Raw genomic sequence first — 25,492 nt, forward strand, 5'->3', positions numbered from 1 at the left:
GGTTCAGGGAACAAATCTGGTCATTGAAATAGCCACCAAACTTTAGGTCAAAAACAGAAGTCCAGGACATGAATTATTTCATTCCTGTAATGACTCATGCATGTGGAGTGTTGCACCAAATGAAATCATGAACCAGATTAAAAATCCTGTCAGAAACGGTTAGACAAAGCATTATTCACTAATATTACAGGCACACAATTGGTGTGCAGCAGATTTAGCCTTGTCCATGCTCCAAAGCAATGAACAGTCTGTCTGTGAGCTGTCCCTGCAGCACAGCAGCAGCTCAGCCCTGCAGTGGCGCCCGGGCTGACAGTCCCAGATTTGTATGTCTGGGGTGGACAGCCACAATAAAGGAAAAGGAAAAAAAAAACCCACAAATCTGGAGCTGGGGGTTTATCCTGTAGAGATGGAAAGCACTAATCTCCTGGGAGTACTGTAAAATGTAATTGTTCTACAAGGATGGCTAGAAGACCTTGAGTTTAGAGATTGTGAAGCTTTTTAATTGGAGCTGCAGCAAGTTAGATTTCTAGTAAAATGTTCAGCTGTTATGAACCATTAATTTGCCTTTTTGTTGCAGAACAAAAAAATACATAAATGTGGTCTAGCCAGAAATCATCCTAAGTCAGAATTTGTTGTAACCTGAGAGAGTCATTGTTTTATTTAAGCCTTCAGAGTCTCATCCTTCCCAACACAGCAATCAACAATGATACTCAGGATCTGCTTCCTTCTGGAACTGACCTCATCCCATGCCATTCCCTGCACCCCCTGAATGCAGGCATCAGTGAGAAAAGCACTATTTCACACAAAGGGTTAGGTTAGGCAGTTCTCCAGTTCTGTGAGCTGGTTTTCCCCCTCAATAAATTGATTTATCTGGGTTTTGGGGGTTCCTGTTTCAGCACTGCAAACCACCAGCTCTCTGCCTCAGCAGAGCCCTCCTTGTCTTTTGGCACAGCTACTCCACTTGGAGAGGAGATCATTTAGAGATCCCATCTCAACAAAACAGCCTATCAGAATATATTTTTGATAATTATACTAATAAATACAGCCTCAAGAAGACTTTTCACAGTACTTCAAAAATATTATAAACCAATTCCCTGGGAACACATAAAACGCTGAAGTGCTTTCACACATTTTTAGTTTACTCTTAAATAAAAAAAATGAAAATAAATAATGTAATTACCTGTCTCAGCAGTAATTCACAGATGCAGAGACAACAGGACACTTACCATTAAGCAAATAGGTAGAGGGGACATGCTTTATCATAAATAAAGCTGTTTCAAGCAAAGGAAAGCAGATCAATAAAAACTAATTCCTGTCACTTCCAATCAAGGCTAAAAATCGATGAAACTTAAGAACAGAACAGACAGTTAACTAAAAAATCTTAGCACAGAAGAGCTGATTTTAGCAAAGAATTCTTCAAATGCTACAAAACTTCCCAGCATTTTACCCTTTTTCTTCTTTCCCCTGAGTGCTCATGTTGAAGGTTAATATACTTTTTATATTTTCTCTCTGTCCTACCATAGGCAGATTGTTTTGAGAGCCATGAAGAAGAAAAGCTGTTTATACACAGAACCACCAGAGCACACTAGCTGTAGCAGCATCCCCAAATATCCTGCTAATGGATCTCACCAGAGTGTAAAAGAGGCACAAAGGAAAACACAGTCCACACTGCACTGGGCCTCAGCCCACTGGGAAAAGGGCTCATCCCCACTTAAGGAACATTCAGAGCAGGCATTTCCTACAAAAACTTCCCAAAAAAAAGCACATCTAAGTGTCAGGCTATTTGAGAAGGTGGACACACTGATAACCATTTTTTAAGGAAACAGCGAACTCACCAAACTGTGAGGAGCATCATTGATTATACATTCCAACAAGAAACTTGAGAAAATATTACCACCTTCCCCCAAAGAGTATCTTTATACAAATTCCTACATTGCCCTGCTAGGGGTGCTGTGTGTTATTTGTCAGTCTGTGGAGACTGGAACCTGTCATTTGATATTGATGAAACTGACTTTACAGAACATCAGGTGAATGAATACAAATGCAAGTTTGCCTAAGTTGCCCTTTTATCCATAGTCCCAAAATTAAATTTCCAGCAAATCCTTTTAGAGTGGGGCAGCATTCATGTTCTATAAAATGTGTCTCTCAGAATTCAATAGAAAAGCTTCCCTTTATAAATCCTATTTATGACTTCTTCCCTTTTTTTTCTTTTCTTTTTTCCCCCTTAATTACAGCAGAGGGGGATTAGTCAGTGTAAGTCTCCAGGGAGCTATATACAAAGCCATCTCTGAAATTAAACTAAAGGGAAAATGGCAGAAGACACTGAAGGCACAGAGCTCTGCTAAGAGACAAGAGTGGCTAATCTGGAAAAGCCAGGCAAATTTTCTGAATAAGAAAAGGCAAAATTCCAGGAACCTTAACTCTACACCTTTATCTTCTTTAGCCATTCTCTTCTAAAAGACAAATATCTCATTTCCATTTAATTACTTACATTAAGATCTAATAATGTCATCATTTGATGAAGAATGCAAATTTAAGTCAGAGGTTATCTTACAGAGATTGACATAAGTAAGAGCCATTTTCCTTCAGTTCTGTTAATTTATTTAATATGGTTTTACACATGCATGCATAGCATCCCTGAAGTATTGTATTTTTTCAGTGGCACAGAAAATTTTCAGGCTAGCTACTATTTCCCTTTCTTTGCCTCTAGAATTAAATACATTTTGGATGAGTTTGAGAATCTGGAGGAAAAACAGGGGTGCTTTGTTTAGACGTGACTTTTCCTGAAGCTGTGTATTCCCTAAAGGAATTTAAAGAAATAATTTACTTAAGGAAATGGTTTTGGTAGGCTATGGCTAAATTATACAAATGCTTAGTCTAATTTCACAGTCTTTGTATTTTGATCTACTAAAGAACAGAGCTTTTCCAGTGCAATGGCATGCAGCTCAAAAACAAATGGATTTGAAATAAGAGAAGCTTTTATTAAAAAAAAATCCATCAGAATAAGTGGCATTTTGTTTCAGAAAGTATCTAGAAAGATGCTTTTTTCATCTTCTTTAAAAATGCCTTGTTTCAGAAATTAACATTCTGAATTTGAAAAGAATAAATGGGATTTAAACACAGGATATTAACAAAATTCAATAATTTGATCCATCTGAGCAGATTTTACAATCTTGCTGATGCTCCAGCTTGGAACACATTTCACATTATGGATTTTCCCATGGGAAAAAAAAAAAAGCCAGTTTATTTTCTGGGCAAATTCAAAATCTTGATAAAACTGACTGCTACCTAATGCTGGGCAGATCCAGCACGGAGGCTCTCAGGGCTCTGTGGGCACCAGCCCTTTCACAGCCCTACCTGGGCTCCCCAGCCCTGCAGCCACCCAGCCCCTGAGGGACTGATAAATGAGATTATCACAGATGAAAAATAGCCAAAAAGTTGGTTTACAGCATCAGGATTGTATCATAATATAAAATCTACTCACAGAGTCCTGATCTTTGGCATGTGGTTGAAGCTGGTAACAGGAATGCGGGTGATGTTGTTGTTGTTGAGGGTACTGTTAGGAGAGAAAAAAAATAAGAGAGAAAAAAAATAGACTGGTCAATAATTTGCATCTCTTCACCAACACACCATTTACAGAAACAGCCTGTTAAAATTCTTGGCAAGCAGCAAGGCACACTCCCTGATAGCTGTAACAATTTGTGACATACCATGAAAGATGCTGCTCAGGGAAAGCACCAACAGCAGCATCAGGATGGCTGCAGGTCACTCTTTGCCACATCTGGGCATCGAGGGGTACAGAAAATGAGTTTTTATCAACCACTGGAACAGATCCAGACCTGTCTGTCCCGCTGCCACTTTGAAAACCTGGCGCAGCCTGAGTGTGTGGCATTCACATCCTCTGAAAAAATCCCTTTGCCCAGGATTGTCTCCTGGGAAGCTGAGAAGCCTCAGAGAAAAGGAAAACAATTCTTATCTCATTTGCTTCTCCTGTGTTGTGCTCATGTGGAATGTGTTTGGAGATTGTTTACCCACAGGTGGTTGTTTCATTGGTTTCTGCTGTGAGTTGTTTTGACTCTTTGGCCAATCAGGGCCAAGCTGTGTCAGGACTCTGGAAAGAGTCACGAGTTTTCATTATTATCTTTTTAGCATTTAGTAAGTATCCTTTAGTATAGTTATTATATTTTTAATATAATATAGTATCATAAAATAAAAATTAGCCTTCTGAGAACATGGAGTCAAATTCATCATTCCTGCCTTCGTTGGGTCATTTCCCAACAAATACAATGTGAGCGGGGGGACATCACACTTGGGCACAGCATGTAAAGGCAGTTTGAAGGATTTGGAAATACTGTGACCAAAAGAGAGCTGTTGGCTCTGCCAGGCTTGTTAGCACAGCCTGCTGCCATGGGCAGACAGTTCCCATTGCTCCTCAGAAACACAAGGATGGATGGGCTCCCAATCCTCCCCTTCCTCAGGGAAAAATAGATGGGGAGTGGAGCAGCGTGTAATAAAGCATGCCCTGACCCAGGCACAGAAGGATTGCTGCTGCTCTGTCAAAGCTGAGCCTAAAGAGAAAATCTGGGCTGCTGGAGGGACCCCCTTAGAGCTTCTCAGGAAGGATGAACTGAGATTACCATCAGCTGAGTGTGCTGCTCCCATTTGTGTAGCTCCTAATTATATCAATGACTCTCCAGCAAATTAGAAGCTATAAAGTTTATCAAGATAGCACAGGAAATGGAAAGCACTTCAACAGGGCATAATTGCCATGCTGCAAGAGCACCAGATCTGCAAATACAGTTTGTCATGAGCATAGACAGGGCTGGTGTCACTCGGTGTCCCAGCATGGCCAGTCCTGCCCCTGCCTGTTTGGACATGCAGCAGGGCAGGGAGCAAACTCTGCTTTCTACAAAGGGGACAGAATTCCACAGGGCCACTCTGGCAGCATACAGTGCTTTTGTGTGCTTGTGGATGTGCTGAAGAATACCTCAATACATGCCTGCTGAAGCAGGAACAGCACCTTATCCTTCCCTGAACTACTCAGCTATTCCAATGTCATCTATTTGTGTAGGACATTTCATCAAAAGCTCTAGAAAAGTCTTCCAGGAGTTAACTCTCTTTCTTGGTCATCTGCCAATTCAAAAACCATTTTTACAATTCTGCCTAGAAATCCCTTGGCAGAGCCATCATCTAAAACATTAGCAGATTACTGATAATTAGATTTTACCCTATTAAGGCTGGGTTTTGGGTACACAGGAAGACACACACACACATTGGCAAGGCCAGGAGGTTGCAGGGTACCCTGGCCCTGCACAGGCACACTCAGGAGCAGGGTGGGAGCAGCTCTGACACTGGCAGCTTGTTCTGCTGCTGCTGCTGTGCTGCATGCTGGCAGGACAGCACCCAAGCAGTCTCCAGAGCTGCTATTCCAGCACAGTGCTGCACCAGATGGATGCACTGGCACTCTGGAGCCAGCTTGGGGGCTGACATTGCCATGACAGCAAACTGCACCAACAGAGCAAAGTTACCCTTCCTTTCCAAATCTGTGAGCAGAGTTATGTCAGTAAAAGCAGAGTTTTGGAAATCTGAGGTCTGCTGCCAGAGATCTGTATCAGTCAAGTCACACACGTTCACACACCAGGCTGATAAGAGCTGTCAGTCTTAGCACATGATAACTTAGAGTATAACATGTAGCATTCATTCCAGATCCTCTGGAAAACTCAGAGATATTAAAAATTGGACAAGGAACACACAGCCAAGTATTGGGTGTACATACCACTGGGTTTGTGGATTCAGGTTCTCAATGCCCAAGGATTCAAAGGCAGCCTACTAAAAATGTAAAGGGCAAGATGAAGAGGGAAACACTGTCAGCTCCAGCAGGAGAGCTGGGAGTCAGCACTGGAGCTGCCAGCTGTGCCTGCAGGGCTCTGCTGTGCACCCTGAGCAGCAGGGTTAGGGCTGCAAGCCCTGCCTCAGTCCCTGCTGAAGTCACAGGGACAACTCACACCCCGCTGGGGCAAAATGAACCTCTCTGTCACACAATGCTAGTGCTCCATTACCTTGTTTACCCAGTGATGGAACCAAAGTCTTTTGTGGTCAATGAGCCAAAAACAAGCCTGAACAACAATTTCAGAAAGGGAACAAACCCACTGAGAGTGCATGAATAAATACATCAACAAACCCACCCTTCAGTAGCTGTATGTGTTTGCTCTTTACATGTTGGGAAGTTCAAACAGGGCTCAGAAATGGAATTTATAATTGCATCACCATTTTTTTTCTCTGTAAACATAAAAATATAGTTCTGAGACAACCCTGAGCTTTTGCTGCTTGTTACTTTAAAATGAGTAATGCACTGGGATAGAAGATTTTAGGTATGCAGTGATAAATAAAAGCCACATGTGAAGTCAGCTCACAAACATTAAATCACAGACATAGCTGATGCCTGAATCAGTCACATATGACACTACAGGAGTCAATGGGGGCCATAGGAATTCAAGAGAGATTTTTCTATTGATTTCTAAAGGATGTGGATTGGATTCAGACAGAGCAGGCTGTGACAGCGAGCTTCCTTCTGCACAGAGAACACATCCCTGTCCCTCAGTGCAATTCATCTGCATGCAGAAAGGTCACCTGTTATGACTTGATGATTCAAAAATATTTTACAGGTTCCTAAAATATTTCTGTTCAACAGACTAAGCATTATTCCAATCAGACAGCATTTCTGCTCACAAGATACCAAATGAAAGTGGCTCAGGTTTTGCAAGGGTTTCAAATACTTGCTTATTTTCAAATAAGCAAAGGTTCCTCATAGTTCATTGACAAATATACAACCTTCCTTCCAAGAATCCTAAATCAGCACTGAATTAATATTCTCTTTACACACAAATTTCAGGGATAACTCTAGCAGACAGCTACTGCACAGATAACTTAGTAGAATACTATTTCATTGATATTTAAATGTTAACCATAATGAAGGCAATAAAACATCTATGATAACAGCAATTATTTCAGAAGAGAGGAGGCCAAACACTGCAAAGGGCACTAATTGCCAGTGAACTGCCTGCACCAGAGCCCAGCTGGAGCTGCAGGGATTGAACCCTCTCAGCTCCCAGGCAGGGCAGCTCTGGCATGGGAATGTGCTCTAGAGACATCCTGCAAGGCTTTCCATCATGCACATTCCTTCTCAGAAATGATTTTTTAAGAGATGTGTCCTGGCAGGGGTGAACACACAATACAAACAGGGATTTAACCCTGCTGCTCTGGTTGCACAGCTCTCAGCTCCCAGGCACTGGGAATGTGTTCAGGTACAGATGTGCTCTAGAGACATCCTGCAAGGCTTTCCATCATGGACATTCCTTCTCAGAAATGATTTTTTAAGAGATGTGCCCTGGCACGGGTGAACACACAACACAAGCGGCATTTTTAGTATATGAAAGGAAAAAATAAATGATGCTCCAGTTGTTTGCTGGATGTTCCAAGGTCCCAGCCTCAGATGGATCTGCCCAAAATTCAGATCCATAGAAAGAGATTCATAAATACCAGGAAGCATTGAGAAATAGGAATTCCAGAATCTTCTGACTCCTCCAGCACCATAAGGGGACACATATCCTGCTGAGTGGTCCCCAGCCCCTTACACCTCCCACCTCTTCCAGACCCCAGCAGTCCCTTGATGAAGCACTGTCCTCTCATTGAGAAGTCCTCTCTCTCCCTGTAAACTATTCACACCCAAAGTGCTGACTCAGGAAACTGGGGTTACAGACAATGTTATTTATGCCAGCCAACTTCCCACCTTGGGCTGTGATCCTTGTCACATCCTGCAGGGTAAGCAGAAGCAGACTGCAGCAGCCCTAAGGATCCTCCAAGGACTACTTGGGAGATGCAGGAGGTGAGCTCAGCACTCTCTGAGGTGGCCCAGCCTGCAGCACTGAGAGCTGTCAGAGCCCCACTGACTCCAATTTACAGCCCCAGAGGAGCTGCTCTCCCAGCCCACTGCTCTGCCACTCACCCAGACTGGCTACACGCACTCGTGGAGCTGCCTCCCTCCCTCTGAAATAGAAAGCTGATTTATAGCCCCCACTAATCAGAATTTTCCTAAAGGAAAGAGTGCTCAGTCTGCAGTCCTCTCACAATTTGAAAACAATTACTTATCTCCTTTCTCAAACTTCTGGTGCAATTTTAATTCCATGCAGTTGCATTTTTGTTCTCTTCTGACTTGCTCCAAATTCATGAACACCGCTGCATCTCCCTGACACAGACACAATGTAAATACATTAAAATCACTAGCCTACAGAAATGACTGTCATGTCTGTGTGTTTTTTTTCAATAATATTTACACATTATCCTTTACACCTTTTTCCACCATGCACAAGACTGATTAGAGTCAGAAGAAACCAACAAACTCCTAATTCTAAAAGAAATCACACAACTTTTATGGCAGAAGCCTTGAGAAAAAAAGGAAACTACTTAAATTTTCAACCCTACTAATAGTACAAGTATTTTATTTTAAATGCTCAGAAACTCTAAGCACCCTTTCAGCTCCCTTGGATGAATTCAGAGAGCAGAAATCCCAGGCTGTCAGGTCAATATTCAATCTCATTTCTATATACCACAGATCACACAGAGATTTTGCTTCCATTACTTAGAATTCAATTAATGTAATTAAGAGCATATAATAAACATCAGAATGCCTAACAATTATTTCAGATAAAAATTTCATCTGAAATCAGATAATACTTTCATGATAACATGTCCACATGCTCTAATCTGGTTTGGTACCAAAAGGATCTACTCTGACAGAAAAAGCTATACAACAGAACAGAAATATCATAGTAAAGATATTACTTATATCTTAGTAAAGGTATTATAATATAATATCTTAGTAAAGTAAATATCTTCTTGCACTTGATAAAAAGTGACTGTCCTAATGTTTTCCAGTCACACTTACGCAGGAAAATGCACAGGAGGTTGTTTTTTTTCAACACACAACACTGATGACAATACCACCTGCTATAGCCCAGATTAAAAAAATTCTGGTATCCTAGTTGATCATTGACAGAAAGAAAAGAAAAGAAAAACAACGCAGATTTCCATTTTTCTAAGTTCAAGGCATTTTCAGAATGTGCATCAGTCCAATGCAATAGCCACAGTGATGCTTCCTTCTTGTTTCATCCTGAACTGATTCAAGTGAAGGGGCAGGGGAGAACCTGTTGGATGCTGAAGATGTCCTTTGCTACTTGTCAGTAACAGGGACTGGTTTCCTTCCCATTCCACATCTGCAGCTGATTAGCAAAACAGCTATTCAAACTGAGACATTTTAATTCAAACTCAATTCCAGTTGGGAAAACACTTTTCCACAAGGCTTAATAAGCATCTCCCATGGTTACTAGAGGGTTTTGATCCACACCAGGCTGCTTCTGTGTCACATTTGGCTGACCATGGGACACCACAGCATTTGCAAAATTCTCAGTTAGAAAGAAATATTCAGACCCATTTACTGGCTCCTTGGGCAATTCCAGTGGTGTCTTAAAAGGGTTGGGTCCATCTCATCTGTGAGACATCCCATAAATGAAGGAAGGGATCTGAAAGGGCACCATCTCATGCACTGGATTATTGCTGGGTTTGAGTGGATTTTATGTTTGAGCAGTGCAGATATTTTACAGGTTTCTAACACACAGGATTTATATCAGGAATCTCACAAACGCCAGCCCTTTAGCAGCACAGCCTTCCATGTGTCTGTGGGCTTCACTCTAAGTTAAACAACGATGTTCAGCTCCTTTTCCCACTCAAAACTCTCTCAACACTGTGTGAGAAGGTGGTGCTGGGTTACTCCCTCTGCATAAACCTGGGTTTTGAAAGTGAGGCACTGAAAGGGAGCAGCAAAGGCAAGGGGAGCAGGCTGGTGGGGCTGAGCTGTGCCAGGCCCTGCAGCACTGGGAGCACTAACAACCAACATTTCCTTCTGTCTCCTCCAATTACCCCCCTGCTCTGTCACGGGGTGCTCCTGGCTGGGTGTGTAATCCCCCTGTTGTGTGTCCATAACACCATGTAATTGGGCCTAATGCAAGATTATTATCCATGTGCATGCAATGGAGAGCTACAAATGGTGTGTCTGCAGCTGAGAGTGCTCCCAGGAGTGAATTACTGTCATACTCCCAGATTACTGCCATGGCTCCCAGCTCCCATCCCCAGTGCAACTATACATCCACTAAATGAGACCAGGAAATTCATTCAGACTTAACCAAGGCATCTCCAAGCATAATTAAGCCTCTCGTGCTAATAGTTTTTTTGATAATGTTACATCTACCCAGAAGTGGGTGAAGTGAGCCAAAAAAAGATGAAAAGAAAAAGCTGAACAGTTCTGCCTAAGTTGCCAGTGGAGCTCAGAAGACAGCACAACTCTGTCCCTGGCAGTGCCAGAAACATGATTTATCCAAGATCCCAAAGATTTGGGGGCTGTCTGTGTGTGAAGTGTTGGTAAATAAAAGTGAAGGAATCTTTTTTGCCAGTGCACATGTGGAGTGAAACAGTTGAGTCTGTGCAAGATTAGAGATCAGCATCAGTATTTATGCAGATAAAAGGAGCATCTCAGGGTCTGTCTGAAATGCAAAGATGAAACATGAATCTGGGAGCAGACCAGCAGCATAATTTAACACTAACAGTGCCATTACCTTAGACCTCTGTGTTAGCAGTTTCACATCAGTTACTTTTAAAGCTCCATTCAACTACATAAAATGTCACTGCAAAGGAAAAAGACATCCTCTGTTCCTTGTATGCACACAGGCAGGGGGTAAGCAAAGCAGTAACAGGTTTACATTTCAGAAAGAGGGATTTTCATTAGATATAGGGAAAATGTTTCTTCCAATAAGAACAGGAAAAATAGAGGAAAGGTCTGTTACAGAGTGTGCAGCCATCGGGAGGGAAGCCTCTAATAAAAGAGTAAATGAATCCTTCTCAGGAATGGCATTGGATGGGCCTGGCCCAGGGAGGGAGAGTGGATGACAACTTCTGACCCTCTCCAGCCCTGATATAGCACCCAACAAAAGTAACAGCAACAATTACAAAAAGTGAATCTAAATCTATCTTTAGTAAATCTAAATCTATATTTAGTAATAAACAGAAGACTTGAGTTTCAAACACTGCCATAATTAATGTTTGTAATTAACTTTCAGATTGCAGGGCAAAAGGAGCTATATTTCCAATCGCTGTACAGAGCTATTTTTCACACAGGTCAGGAGGAATTTGTATAGAATTCAATATTTACTGTTTCTCATGGCCTCTGATGAAAAAGCAAAGTGGCTTTAGCCCTCCACCCCTCAGCACTGAGTGCAGCCACCCTCAGTTTTCAAGGTTTGCTTGTCAGGCAATGCCCAAAACTCAACTGCATCTCCTGTGAGCTGTGGTGAGCCCCGAGTGCCTCTTGTACTCAATTCCTTGATCTCACCACAGACTGTTTAAGTTAAAGCCCACAACTACCATGTGGGCAGATAATGAAAGCAACTGATGCTGCACTGATTAATCTGTTCCTCAGCACTGTTAGGAAACATAATGATCTCACAAGGGGCCTCATTCACTGCCACAGAGCAGCAGAGCTCTGAGCTGACACCTCAAATTAGCAGCACAAGCAATAACAGCTGGGGGTTTGTCTCAATATTTGTAACCAACTCTAAAATTAGTTGGCACCAGAAAAGTGCTATTTTTAAACACAACGTTAGCCCAGGCAAATAATGGTCTAAATAGTCTCCAGGTGACACCAAGAAGCCACTGAAATAAAAATAACTGGTTGCCAATTTGTGGTTTCTGTTCTGGTATTAGGCTTTTGACAATGTGTTCACAAATGTTCCCATCACAGCAACGTGAGAGGCTCCAGCATCGTTAACTTGGGAAACTGGCATCAGAAATATGAACATCTCAAGGATACAGAGAGAAGAAAATCTTCATTTTAGAAATGTTTGGAAAAAATAAAGTAAATAAGCTTAGCACAGAATTATACACAAAAGTGCCAACAGTGTTTACTGCTGCAATTGCCTAGTTCTTCCCATTCTGTGGCTAATTTTAATTTGCATATAACTGTCAGATTTTAGCTATTTAAGTTTTTTATAAAGGCCAGATGTTTAAGGAAGATTTTTTTTTTTCTCCTTGAAGGAGTGAGACTCCATCAGGCTTTAGGGAAACTGAGTTACTATAATAACAGATTCTTAGTTTAACATGCCTGTTTTGTCACCTGGCAAGAGCCAGGATGCTCACAGTGATAACTTTAGGGCATATTAACTTAAGTCCTGTAATTACAGCATTAATTCTCCCTAGAGTCTGGCTGTGCCTTGGCTGGAGTCTCTGGGACAGGCAAGCTCAGGAGCTGAGGTTAAGAACAGGGGACAGGGGAAAAAAGAGAATTTGCAGCAAGAAAATGTTGGGCAAGTTACCCAGATAAAGAGATTGGGAGTCAGCGGAAATGGACAAAAGGCCAAAAAAAAACCAAGCATGAGCAAAATTAAGGATTTTGGTAACATATTGCCAAACCTTTCTGGTGTTACCTTTAGCCATGCATTTATAGATAAATTATAGATAATTATAGATCATTTATAGATATATTTAGATATGCACATATATATAATTATGCCTGAATTTCCTTACTTACACCAACACCTAAATAAATAAAATATTCCAAAACAAGATAAAGCAGAGAACAGGATAAGGTAAAATAAAACATAATAAAGTTTACACAGAGAAAGTGGGTACAAATTTAATTGCGTACTTTGTTAGATGTTAAATCAAGAATGTCATTCACGTGGTCTGACATGAAATGTCTTATTGCTTCCCCTAGAGGAAGTTGCTCTTTCTATGCACTGAAAGACATTGCTATTTTCCCACACAATCAAATCACCTCCATCAGCTGTACAAAATACATATACCAGTTGCATCTCCCAATTCTTTCTAACATCTATGCCTAGTGAGAGTTGAAAAAGCTTTTTAGAGAAGTTTCAATCAGCTTTTCAATCTCTTACATGGCACTTTAATTCTAGGCAGAAAATACAAATTCCATTCTGCCTGAATTAAAATATAAAAGCAGTGGTGCAAAGACAAGAGAATGCAGGCTGAAATTATTCTGCCACTGCTTTATTTTTGAATGAAGGATTCTCCAATGAGTTTTTCTTCTACACTCAAAAACTGCAAATGAAACATTGGCTTTCCTTTTTATTTTTGAATCAAGACATTTTCTCAGGTCTTTGCCCAAAGGATACACAATTTTCAGTACACTGTACTGGGAATGCCTGCTGTGGCTCTAAGTCCCAATTACATCCACAATTTTGATTTGGACTAAAAGAAATAAAAGTATTTATGTGAACACTGAGTAAATCTTTTGCATCATTAGGGTGGTTTTGATGTTCCTCTATGGTACCAAATTCAGGGCTGATATTATTGCCTAAAACCACTGGGAACAACTCCAATTGTCATAATACCCAGACCAATGTCTCTGCTAAGTAAGAGCAAATCCCATTGCTGATTTCAGCAGGGAGTGAATCTAGTCCCTGCAATCCATTTATTTAGGCACAGATTTTTGCAGGAGCCACCAAAATCAAAAATATAATTGCATTCCCTTTAAACTCCCCTAAATTTTGTTTTGTAGATTCATTTGAAAAGCTCTTGTTCAATGAATTAATACAATAACATTACAATACAATTATTTCACTTTGATATCAATTCATTGTTAAGTAGAGTTGGTTTTGGGGTTTTTTTAGTCTATACAGAGATACCAAGCATGGCTCTTGGTGTCCCCCAACTGCATGCATGTCAGGAACTGTGGTTTATGGATTCTGTGCTGCTCCTGACAAAAATCAATGGTAACAGGATTGGGTTCTCAATGCATACAGAGGTCTGAAAGCCTACCAGAGTGAATTTATGGAAAAGATGAAAAAGAATCAACAACATGGAAGTGAAATGATACAAACCTTATATTTGTTGCATCAGCTCCTCAGCAAAATAAAGCAGTTTCTGAGGTCCCTGCCTAAAGAGTTCTTTCAGATTAGTCTTTTCTGAAGCTGAAACAGCTTTATAAACACAATCCAATTCAAACTAACACAGTTCAACTCCAAAATTTGAAAGGAGCAAGAAACTTTGATCATTTGTTCAGGCTGATGGCTTTTAATGATGGAGATTTCCAAGGTAAAAGGTTTCAGCATTCAGTCAGCTCAGTGTTACTGTTTCCTTACAGGACTTCACCAAAAGACATTCTAAAGAAATTGATTAACATTGGATCAGAAAGGAATGGTATCATTCTTCAAAGCCGTGTTTTAATTTGTCCTGTCCTGAGTACACTGCAGCCTTATTGCTACAGCTTTATGGTAAAACATTCTATTATATTCTCTATTCTTACAGCCTTCCCCCACAATGAACATCACTTCCATGCTCCTCCGAGTAACACACCACCAACGAAAAGCCATTCTGAGTGGCAGACAGAAATTAGTTGTCTTTTCTGAGGCAGGGAAAGTGACAAAAATGGGTTTCTGCATCCACTGCAGTGCTCTGTGGCCACGCTCAGTCTCCTTGGGACGGTGGCAGCCCATGAACACCTCAGTGCCGCAATGCGGCAGCGCCTGCGGGACTGCAGGGCTCGTGCTGCCCTCTGGGAACAAAGGGGGACGAGCCACCAGCCTCACAGTGACACGGCACTGAGGCAGCTCAGCCAAATGTAAAAGGTTCTACCAACATCTTGTAAGAGGTGGTGATGGGAATCCACAGAGAGGGAGCTGCCAGAATCCCTGGGTGCAATTTTCTCCCAACAGCAGAACCAGCGGGTCCTGCAGGCAAAGTAATGCCTGTTATTGCTCTGGCCAGAGCCCACTCTGATCCCAGTGCCTCAGCTGCCAAGGCCATTGGCATTCCCACTGGGAGAGAGCAGCAGGAAGAGATCTTCCATAGCTCCAGTGAGAGGACAATGGCCATGGTGCGGCAAAGAACCGCAAAGGCATTCCCTGGCTTTGGACAGCAGTGGAACAAAAACAAGAACATTTTTGAAAGAGAGAACATTTCACCTTAACTGCTGAAATTGTCTCCCCAAGGTGCAAGAGACTGAGAAGGTATTTGTGGAATAATTTTATATTCTAACGGTATGTCACGCACCTATCTGCAACTCATCCATGCTGGAAATTAAGGCTAAAATATAGGCTAGCATAAATTCACATGAATAAATAGAGAATGTGTGATACACACATTCTGTGAATTTAAACTTGCATGTATGGGCAGTTGTTAAGGAAAAGTTACACATTTTTAGAGGAAAGAAATGCTATGGAAGAACAAAGACTACATGTAGTTTCTAGACAAGGGCAATTACGTTTCTTGGTAAAGCTGGAAAGGGATCTGCTTTCCATCAGGATTTTATTTTAATAAGGCATTAGACAGTGCTTGTGTGTACCACACAAGAAAAAGGTCAATATGTTTAAAAATGTCTATCTTTCCAATTTTTATGTTTCTCCCTAACTCCACCTACCCATAAGAAGCAGCAATACCTGCTTCTCATATCCATGCAATACAGGTAAGAAACCATAAGAATCTGAATAGCAAATACTCACAGTGTTTCATTAGCCTCCAGTCCACCGAGAAAAAGCACAAAATAAAATATACACAGAAAAAATTCGACGCGCCCATGATCTGTTCAGGAATGTTCTACAAGCGCAAGCTGCAGCTAAATAAAAGGAGTCTATTGTTCTCCGCACACGACCATTTCTCTGCATGCACCCAAAATAAGATATACCTGCCATCGTGGAGGGTCTGTTTCGGCTGGAGCGGCTCACCTGGCTCCGAACGCCCTTCCCGCGGACGGGCAGACAGGATGTCTCACAGACGGGATGGACCCAACCCTTTTAAGACACCACTGGAATTGCCCAAGGAGCCAGTAGGAAGCGTGGGTGCTGCGGGGTGGGCTCCCCCTCCCCAGAGCCCGCCCAGCCCGCAGCCGCCTCCTGCACCAGCGGGGGCTCCTGGCGGCCTCCAAGGCGGCGGCGCAGCGGTGCTGCATTGCGGCAATCCATCCGTCCATCCATCCATCCATCCATCCGTCCATCCACGTCCTGCAACGGGGCCAAAACCAGCCATCTGCCCCACACTCCTTCTCCAGCAAAGCCCTGCTGCGCTCAGACACAACCCAACGGAGACATTGCCCAGTCTGTGCTGCTTCACCCCTCCGGCACAGCCATCAGCCTGGCTTCCATGTATTCTCATCTCTTTACCCTCAAAAAAAGCCCACTCCAAGTGACAGTCTGGTGCTTGCAGACCAAGAAGCCTCACCCCACCCAGCACTGAGAAGTCAAGGGGGATAAAAACAATTTTAAAAAGTCAACGGCACAACTGAACGTCATTTCCATCAATGGCTTTATGTAGCCATTGATGCTTTTTCAACTATGGCCAAGCTATTTTCTCTAAAACACTCTAGAAATATGGTACATCATAACAAAGGTTTCTGGATGGTCTTACAGCATTTCTAGATTTGTTTCTAAGGATGTGCAGATGTCCTAAGCATGACCATCCATCGCTTGTAAAGATTAAATCCAATGCATTCAGATTATTCACCCCAAAATAGAAATGTAATCAAAGTTTTCTAAACATAAAGAAATGTAATGCTGCTTCAAAAATATTGAACCAGTTAATAAGAAATGGGTTCATTTATGATAACTTAATAAACATAGAAATAGTGATCATTTGTCTTCTTATGACTTTGACATTATTTTTTATTTCTGTCCTAGAAGCAGCTCTTAAATTTTCTTTATTCCTAAGCCCAGGACTAGATAAGCTACATAAATAAAATCTAACTTATATTTATCTTATTTCTACCTTTTAAGTTTTAAAAAATATATTTCTTGATTTAACCTTAACTTTAACACGCTCTCATCATCACATATACACAGATATATACCTACATTATATGCATACCCTTTTGAACAGCAAGAAAAAAGACACTATTTGATCTTTAGATCAAAAGCAGGTTTTACCAATGCATTTTTTTTTTTTCTGGTGCAGATATAGTTATCTACTTCACTTCCAAGAAGTTCCAAGCTGTCTACATATTACTGATTAGATTTCTAATTTACAGGAGCATGCTATTGTCCTAGCTAAAAATACTGGGTAATGCCAGTAATATGTAATGCATAGTACCCTGGTCTCTGCAGCTACAGTTTAAGGTAAAATATCTGACATCTTGCTTCAACTGGGAGCTCAACAATCCTTGTATTCAGAGCTACCATAACAGTTCTACTCTCTCTTTCCAGGCTTCTGAGTCCTCCCTTGAACAAAGACTGGCCACAGCTCAGAGCCTTTGTCTCTGTTGTACTTAGCACAGCAGAGGGACAAAAGCAACCTCTGAGAAAGACAAACCATCTACCCCCCTACTGGTCACAAACAATGCCTTTAGCTGCACACAGAAAAGAAGAAGGGAAACAGTGATGTGTTTTGAAATGTTTTTGCATTGATCATTTTTTGCTGTTGCGTCTGAGCCCAGAGGAAGCAGGAGTTCCCACACACACCACCAGCTCCAGACCCTGCTGTTGCAGGAGGGCTGAGGACATCCCGGGATATCTGACAGTGATATCACAGGAACCTGTGGTGCACACACATGCAGCTTCCCCCAGTCACAGAGGCTGCAGTGGTGCCAGCAGAACCACATCCAGCTCCTGGAGCATCGTCATCCTGCTGCCTTGGGGAGTCATAGAAACAATGAACTGCAGAGTACGGCATAAAATGACTGCTCATCCACCTTGAGCTCGTCATGTTCCCTCAGAAGCATGTCATCGGCTCAACTTGGTCCGCAAGGAGTTTTATTCCATCCTAGCCTTCAGCTCAGCTCTTGGTTAAGGTGTTGAGCTGCACATCAGCATGAAACACACAGCTGAGTGTCCTCTGGATTGAGTCGTTCACATTCATTTGACTTTCAACAGTCAAAATGCTTGTTCTACATCTTTTGTATTACTGACGAAGAAACTGTATTAGTCAAAGGGGAGGGAGGGCAGGTCACAAGATGAGCAGAGCATGCAAATGAAACAATTAATATCATGGGAGAGAAGGTGTGCCAGAAATCTCTGTATCTCCTGGGGTTTTGCCTTTGGAATCTCTCGAAGCAGCGACTGCAGTACCAGGTTTAAACGACACAACCATAAAACTGGGCTCCCTCAAAAAGCATACTGGTCAGTGATTCATGAAACTAATAATTCTAACCTGCCACTGCTCTTATCTTGGTAAGTTCTGCAGCCTGCATGGCTCCAGGCTATTCTTAAAGGGAAAAAGCCCTCCAACCTAATGGGGCAGGGAAGGAGAATGAGCACAGCATTCAACTACTACATATGCTCCAGGAAGGGAAAAATCCATCTTTCTAAATATGTAACATAATTAGGCATCCGGACCAAGGGCTGATAGAAATGTTCATCAATTTGCAAGGACATGCCTGAAATACAGCAGGATTAGAAAAATCATTGATCAATGAATTTATGCAAATATATTCTCCCCTTAAAGAGAGAGTTACATTACATTTGTAACAGGCATCACTGATTTTCAGAGACCCTCTCTCAGCCACTCTTATTTTGTCTTGGCTGGTCTTTGATATAAAGCCTGTCACCATGGTGCCATCTGGACAGTGTTCCTTTCACCATGCCGTACTTCCATCCTCCCATTTGTAATCTGCTGTACAACAGGGGTTATCTCAGATTTCATTTCCACATCTTGAGCAGGGACACCAGATCTCCCACGGACATGCATCACCAAATAAAAACATTTCTTATCAAGCAACCACGCATGCAGCCCATCGTCCCTCCATCAACTCATCAGGCTGATTACGCTTCTCCTTTCCCTGGGGTGCACTGGGGGGGGGGCACTCTACTTTCTACAAGTTCACCCAAAAAAGGCATTTCTGCAGTTAATCTTATCTCTGACTATTTATGTAACTGAAACCTTGTGGTAACCACAGCCAGGTTCTCTGGGAGCCTCTCTCCTTCCCTTGCAGACAGGGATACAGGAGGCAGGAAAAATGGGAAGAGAGGAATCTAAGGGACAGCCTAACAAATAACGGAGTGAAGAGAAGGGGAAATTCCCACCTGTCTACTGATACCTCTGTACTCTGAGCACACAATTTCTCTATTGCCAAACCAACTGTTCTCTTCCTCTAGCATAACTTGATTGTGAGGCAAGCTCAACATAGAAAGCTGTGGATGCTCCTAGAAATGCCAAACTCCTTGTTTTTCACCTAATTTCACCAAGCAGGTACATACTTCAATTAACTGCCAATGGTTACTCCCTTCCATTACTTTTTATTGCACTTATCATTTTTCCATGTTGGCTGATGAAATAACTAAAGATTTTTAATTGCTTTTATTAATTTACATACATTTGAGCTAATACACACCCTCGGGTAAAAAAAACAACCCCAAACAAACCAACAAAAAAAACTCCCCAAACCAAAAAACCTTAGAACCCAAACCACAAAAAACATAAATAAAAAACTGCAATAATTTAAATTTCACTGTACTCAAGTATACGTAAACTAGCTATGCACATCATTTGCAAAAAATTCTCATTTTCATTATTGTATTTAGGCATTTTGGTATCAGTTATAGGAACGTGATTTACAGAGTTCAAATTTGATCCTGATTCCCTCCACCGATTGCAATTTGCAGCAAAATAGAGGAGGAAATCACATTTGTGTGCCATTTTCAGGCTTTCATTAAGCAGTGACATCTCATATATTTAGAATTATGTCATGACTTTCGCTCCCTGTCTCTCCAGGTTGTGAAAGCAAATAAAAATCTTCTATCTAGTTAAGACATGCCCAGAATAGCATTTTGCAAATAAGTAAAACTGACTATATAACTGAGCGTTCAGCATACAGAGGCAACCCTAGGAACAATTAAACCCTGGCTGTGGCACAAAATATTGATTAATGTTCAGAAAAGTTCTTAAAAGTTTGGCATGACAAAAGGCAGTGTGCATTATAATCACACTCACACGACATCTCTATTAGAAATTGCACAGACTAAACCTTTTATCAAGGAATTGTTTATAACAGGAATATATTGAATCCAAATAAGGATGGCAGGAATAATCCCAGTTTTTACCCACTGGTCAAATGCTTGCAGAGCCTGGATGTGGCAGACAAAGCTCAGAGCTGGGGCTGCAGGCCAGGCTGGTGTGACAGACCGGCTGTGTCCCACCCAACATGGCTTGGGGCCGAACTGGAGCTCAAAAACATTGGCACAGCCCTTACAGCTCAAACCCACTCTTTGTGGGTTTGCCATGGAGCAGGAAGAAGAGTGTGGCAGAAATATTTGGAGAGAAAATGTTCTGCATGCAAGACAGAAGAATTTAAATTTCTCTCATTACTTTAAGATATTAGGAAAGGAAAGGTGGTGCAGGTTTATTTACCTTCATTACATTTTGCGATCAGAAGAAATTATCTTTTTAATATAATACATTTAGGGCCCATTTGGAACTGAAGTCACAAATATCTGGATGACTATACTTGCACTTTTTCATCATTACTTGTGGATGAATTTACATAATTTTTCACACTAAGGGACCCAAAGTGGACTGGTGGATCCCTGAGCGCGTGCAGCTACGGGCTCAAGGGCAGTCAGTGCTCATTCATTCCAAAAGCAGGTGAAACTCAGGAGGCAGGATTTTAAACTCAGCCATATGATATGAAAGACCTACAATTAATGTGGCTAACAAGAAACAAACCCCCAAATCTTTCTGTACTAGCTCTGTACAGCAAGAACCCATTTGCCTTCTTTAACAGAGCTCCTAGGATTAGCTCTTGCCATGGTAAAATCTTACGCAACAAACAGAATGTGTCCAAGCTCTGGACCCTCTGGCTATCATTATAAAGCAGAAAGGAGAAAAACAGCTTTTACAATATAATAAAAAAAAGGAAACACTCCACCTAAGTTGTCAACAGTGACTTGTAATTCTTTCTGGGCTGTCCACACAGTACAACTCCCATGCCACCACACAGTTTTCCCGTTATCCCAGAGAGACAAAACAATGACAAATAAAATAATGGGCTTTTTGCTAAACTGAGTTCTGTCTCTTACTGAGAAAAATGCTTCAGCCCTCCCAGTTTAATGACAATAGTGTGCTCAGGCACCCAATATTACCAGTTTATCCAGTTTGAGCTTGTTGAACCATCTTGAAATCAATTTCTTTTATTCATGTCCCCTAAGAGACTGGAGGTGAAATTCTGAACCCTAGGAACATTTTATCTTATATCCTTAATAATTTTGGGCATTTGGAAATAAAACCATGGACTGATTTCTAACCTACAAAGTATATGGACAGCACCTTGTCACACCACAAGAAATAGTGGTTGATCATTTTGAAGACTACACTGGGTTTTTGGTTTGGTCTTGAGGTTTTTTTAATAACCTTGAATCGTACTTTCAGCTACAGTAAAAGATATTTCTCAATAATACTGTTATTGCCAGATATTGCCACAGGACATAAGTAAAAATTAAGCAGAGCAGAGACCTTCTCCTACTAAAAAATCTTTAATTAGCAAAGGTTTCCTACCAATTTTCTTCAATTTTTCTGTGCATTTCGATGCTAACAAGTCATAAGACAGTTAGCACCTTTTGCCACTCATTTAGGGACACATGTCCATTTTCCATTTTATCGCTGTTTCAGCTGTTGCACACACTTTTCTGCATCTTGGAATGCAAGACCAAACCTATTGAAATATGTTTTATAAAAAGGGGGACACAGGAATTATGGCAACAAGAAAAAATTCCTATTTTATCAACAGATAAAAATCAAATCCTTCATGAGAATCTGTTCAGAAAATCTGAGAGAGAATGAAAAAGCCAGCCCCAACGCAGAACTATCAGGACAGGATGTTTAAGTCCATCAGTTCTGCAGGTCATTACTCAGACATTATTTTCAACTTGCCGCACGGGCAAAAACAATCAAGAGAAGTCACCAAAGCGCTTTATACTCAACATTTTTGCATCTTTTAACCCAAAACTCAGCGTCAGCAGTAGTACTCAGCGCCTGCTTTGGGGTCTAGGTGGGTGAGACCATAAATCCAGTGGCCCTTTTAGTGCCATGGGGACACAGAGGCTCCTCAGCACAGAGGCGACCGAGAGCGCGAAGGCGTTGGCGGCCGCGTTCCGCGCCCCAGCTGCAGATGGAGTTCCCAGCTCCCTCACCTCGCCAATTTCTCATCTTGGGCACAAATTTCAGCCTTGTTTTCATCTCTGCCTCTGTGCTGTTAGCTGGTACGGGAAGATGTTTATAACGCAAAACAAGAAAATGAGGATAGTAATGAAAACAACTTGTTGGTGAGAAGAAATAAGTCACACGGGTCATGGTGTGCTCTGCGTTTTGAAGGATAACTGCACAAAAATTCCTTTCTTTCTACTGAAGGGCTACTGAATCACCAAGCTCCTTGAAGTCATGTTTTTTTGAGGAGCTCAAGGTGAATGAAACGTGCAATCCAGAAACCAAAGTGTTTCTAAAGAAAGTATTCTTAGTTTGTTTTTTGAGCACGGCTCTGCCCTGAGTTATAGACAAAATTTAGAATTCTGTAGACAGGCTGTGTTTGAGGAGAAAAGTACAGGAACGGAAACACTGATTATCAAAAAATCACAAGATTTCACTAAGATAAAGGAGAAACATTATTTGGCACTCTAGCAAACTGTTCAAACAGATAATTGGATTTAGTTTTGCAAGAATCACTGAATATTTTCTACATACCGCATTATATGTTAAAATATATCTGCATAAAATACACAGTGGGTCTGAAAGGTTGAAATTTAGTTTCATTTGTTAACATTCTTTGATGGTTCAGATTGTTTTAAATTTTAACATTTATGACTGCTTTACAACTAAAGATATTATATTCTCTGGGGCATTTAGCAAATTTATTTTGACAGAATAAATGCTCAGACTTTCTTTGAAGATAAACATGGGAAAAAAATTCAGATAATGTTGGAAGTATAAAACACACATTTTGTGACTGCAAGAAAAATAAGCTTAGAAATAGATATTATCAATGTGTTTTCTCATCTTTTATAATTAATATTATTTTTCCCGTAGCAGTGTATCTGTGCTGAAAATTAAAAATGCACTAAATATCTGATTATGATCTATTTTATATATTCTCATTGCCTCATCTTTTCCCATCCATAAATAACTGGCGTAGAAGCAACCAATTGAAAACAGAGAGGTAAATAAACTAATTCAGCATTTACTACAACATGGGGAGAAGGAATGCATTCCTAGCAACTTCTGCAGAGCCTGCAGAACTCAGTATATTGCAAAAAAGGGCTCCATTTATTGTCCAGCCTATTTAGTGAAAGTTATAGCACAGTCTGCTGTCAGAGGAGGACTGATTCACTCTCTGCAGATACAGACAATCAGTCCATCAAAAGGAAAAAAAAATAAAAAAGCCAATTTTAGAGGAGTTCTTTTTTTTCCTGTCTTCCTTTCTTTCACCACACAGTAGACTTTTCAATCTGACAGACAGGTAAAATTTTGTAGTGGTAACACATTACTTTTCCTGAAAAGTGCTATTGCGATAGAATTCAAACAATACTGTTGATAACATAAGTTGCCAGGTAAGAAACTCTGCAGAAACCTTCTTCTAGCTCAACATGAACAACACATACTATGTGATCCACATCAGGGTCCCAGCCTGGGGGACAGAGGGGCCGTGACAGACACGGCCACCACCAGGTCCCTCAGACAGCTGAGCCTGTGCTGGCACAGAGGGCAGAGCTCCTTGGAGCATCAGCCTGAGCTGGACCCAGCCCTTGGGAACAGCCCTGTGCATCACCAGGGCGTTCAGACCCCATGGAGTGGCACAGGGCTGCCCAGCCAGCCCTGCCTCCTCTCGGGACACGTCGCGACTCTGCTGAGTCTCCAGGTGCCAGCAGTGTCTGAGGCAGGTGCTTATTTCATTGATGCGCCTGCCATTTGCTGTTTCATCCCATGTAATTTAAGGGCAAGCTCTGCAGCAGCCAGGCAGGCCTCCCCTGCTGTAGGAAGGTGTGCACTGGGTCAGGGCTGCTCTCCCATTAACTCACGGTGGATGGGGAGGGTTTGCATTTTGGAGAGGTCGCGTGTCCTTCCCGTCCCCCTCCATTTCAGCTCAGAATTATGTGCTTTCATGAGTACTGACACTCGGCTTTGCAGGATTAACTTTGGGGTGACAGGGAAAGCTTTACAGCAGTTCATATTGTGAAAACCTATTCTAGAAAAGGTCTTTAAGTGAACAAGTTACAATTAGTAATAAGCGAATTATCTGCACAGATACCAAGTTCAGGATAATATTGGATTTACATTACAATGACAGCGCTCTAAATCTAATGTGCTGCGTCTCTGGTAGAGTCAGCTTTCACTGTCAAAACCTTTTATTCAGTCTGTGCTGCAGCTTTAACAGCCTCTGTGTAAAGTTTGTGGTACATGAAGAGCACAACGTGGTGTTATTTCAGCCCTCAGAGAAGGATCCTCCCCAAAAGCCAATGACTGCACTGAACAAGCCTGCCAAGCGCCCGTCTCTCCTCCCTCTTACACACCAAACACCTTTGAAACAGCTTTTGTCTAGGGCAGCGGTCACCTATCTCGTAATATTGCTCCCCATGAACCTGCTCCCCACGCTGTGCTCGCCATCAGGGCAGGATTCTGGCTGCAGACCACACACCGGACACGCCGGGAACGCTGCTGAACCCATCTGCTCCAGGCGGCAGCCAGCGCTGCGATCTCCGCGCTCCTCGGAGCGCACCCGGCGCCTATTGTGGTTTAATTAGCAGCACTGCCGGCCCGGGGGAGGCTGAGCCTGCACCTGCTGAGGCGGGCAGCGGGGCTGCAGAGCCCCCAGCCCCGGCAGCACTGCAGCACACAGCGCTGTGGGGACAGGCACCCCCCCACCGCCCCGGCACCAAGTGCACTCACAGGATCTCCAGGTCGCGCAGCGCTCGGAAGGCTCCATCTTCGATGCAGCTGATCTGGTTGTTGTCCAGTTGCCTGCAGAAAGGAAGGGAGAGGATGAAGGCTGGCTCGGAGCGCCAGGTTGGGGCTTCCCTGTCAGCGAGGTGTCCCTCCACCCCCTCGCAGCGCCTGCTCAGCTGCCACGCTGCTCGGGGCTGCTCAGGCTGTCTGACAGCGCTGCACGCTCCCGCACACTGAAGCCTGTCAGGTCTCAGTAAATATTAATTGCGCCTTTTTTTTTTTTTCTTTTTTTTTTTTTTTTTTTTTTTTTAAGGCAGAAGGGAGTAATTTCATTACATTAGGGCATCCAATCCATTATGAGCTTTTACCGTCATGTCACTGAAACAATTTCATTAAGCTAAAGGCCTGTAAATCATTGGAGGTCACTGGGCTGCCCTCCGTGACCTCACAGAATGCCGTTTTTTCTTTTACTGGAAGTTAGAGTCCTCTGTCCTGACAGTACTAAATCTTCAGGCTTTATCTACCCAAGAGCTGTGAGAGTGCATAGGGAATATACCAATTCCAAATTAGACTC

General features: G+C 42.1%; 1 protein-coding gene across 4 annotated transcripts in view; it reads right to left on the bottom strand.

Annotated features, from left to right (window-relative positions):
* SLIT3 (slit guidance ligand 3) overlaps nucleotides 1-25,492 on the bottom strand; it is a 482,838-nt gene that overhangs the window by 190,629 nt on the left and 266,717 nt on the right. For all 4 annotated transcript variants that reach the window (XM_074552528.1, XM_074552527.1, XM_074552531.1 and 1 more), the window contains exons 6-7: nucleotides 24,922-24,993; nucleotides 3,485-3,556 (exon numbers count right to left, since the gene is read on the bottom strand). In XM_074552528.1, coding sequence (XP_074408629.1) covers nucleotides 3,485-3,556; nucleotides 24,922-24,993 — 144 coding nt within the window. The remainder of the gene's footprint in view (nucleotides 1-3,484; nucleotides 3,557-24,921; nucleotides 24,994-25,492) is intronic.

The sequence above is a fragment of the Zonotrichia albicollis genome, chromosome 15 (genome assembly GCF_047830755.1).
Source record: "Zonotrichia albicollis isolate bZonAlb1 chromosome 15, bZonAlb1.hap1, whole genome shotgun sequence".
Taxonomy (NCBI): domain Eukaryota; kingdom Metazoa; phylum Chordata; class Aves; order Passeriformes; family Passerellidae; genus Zonotrichia; species Zonotrichia albicollis.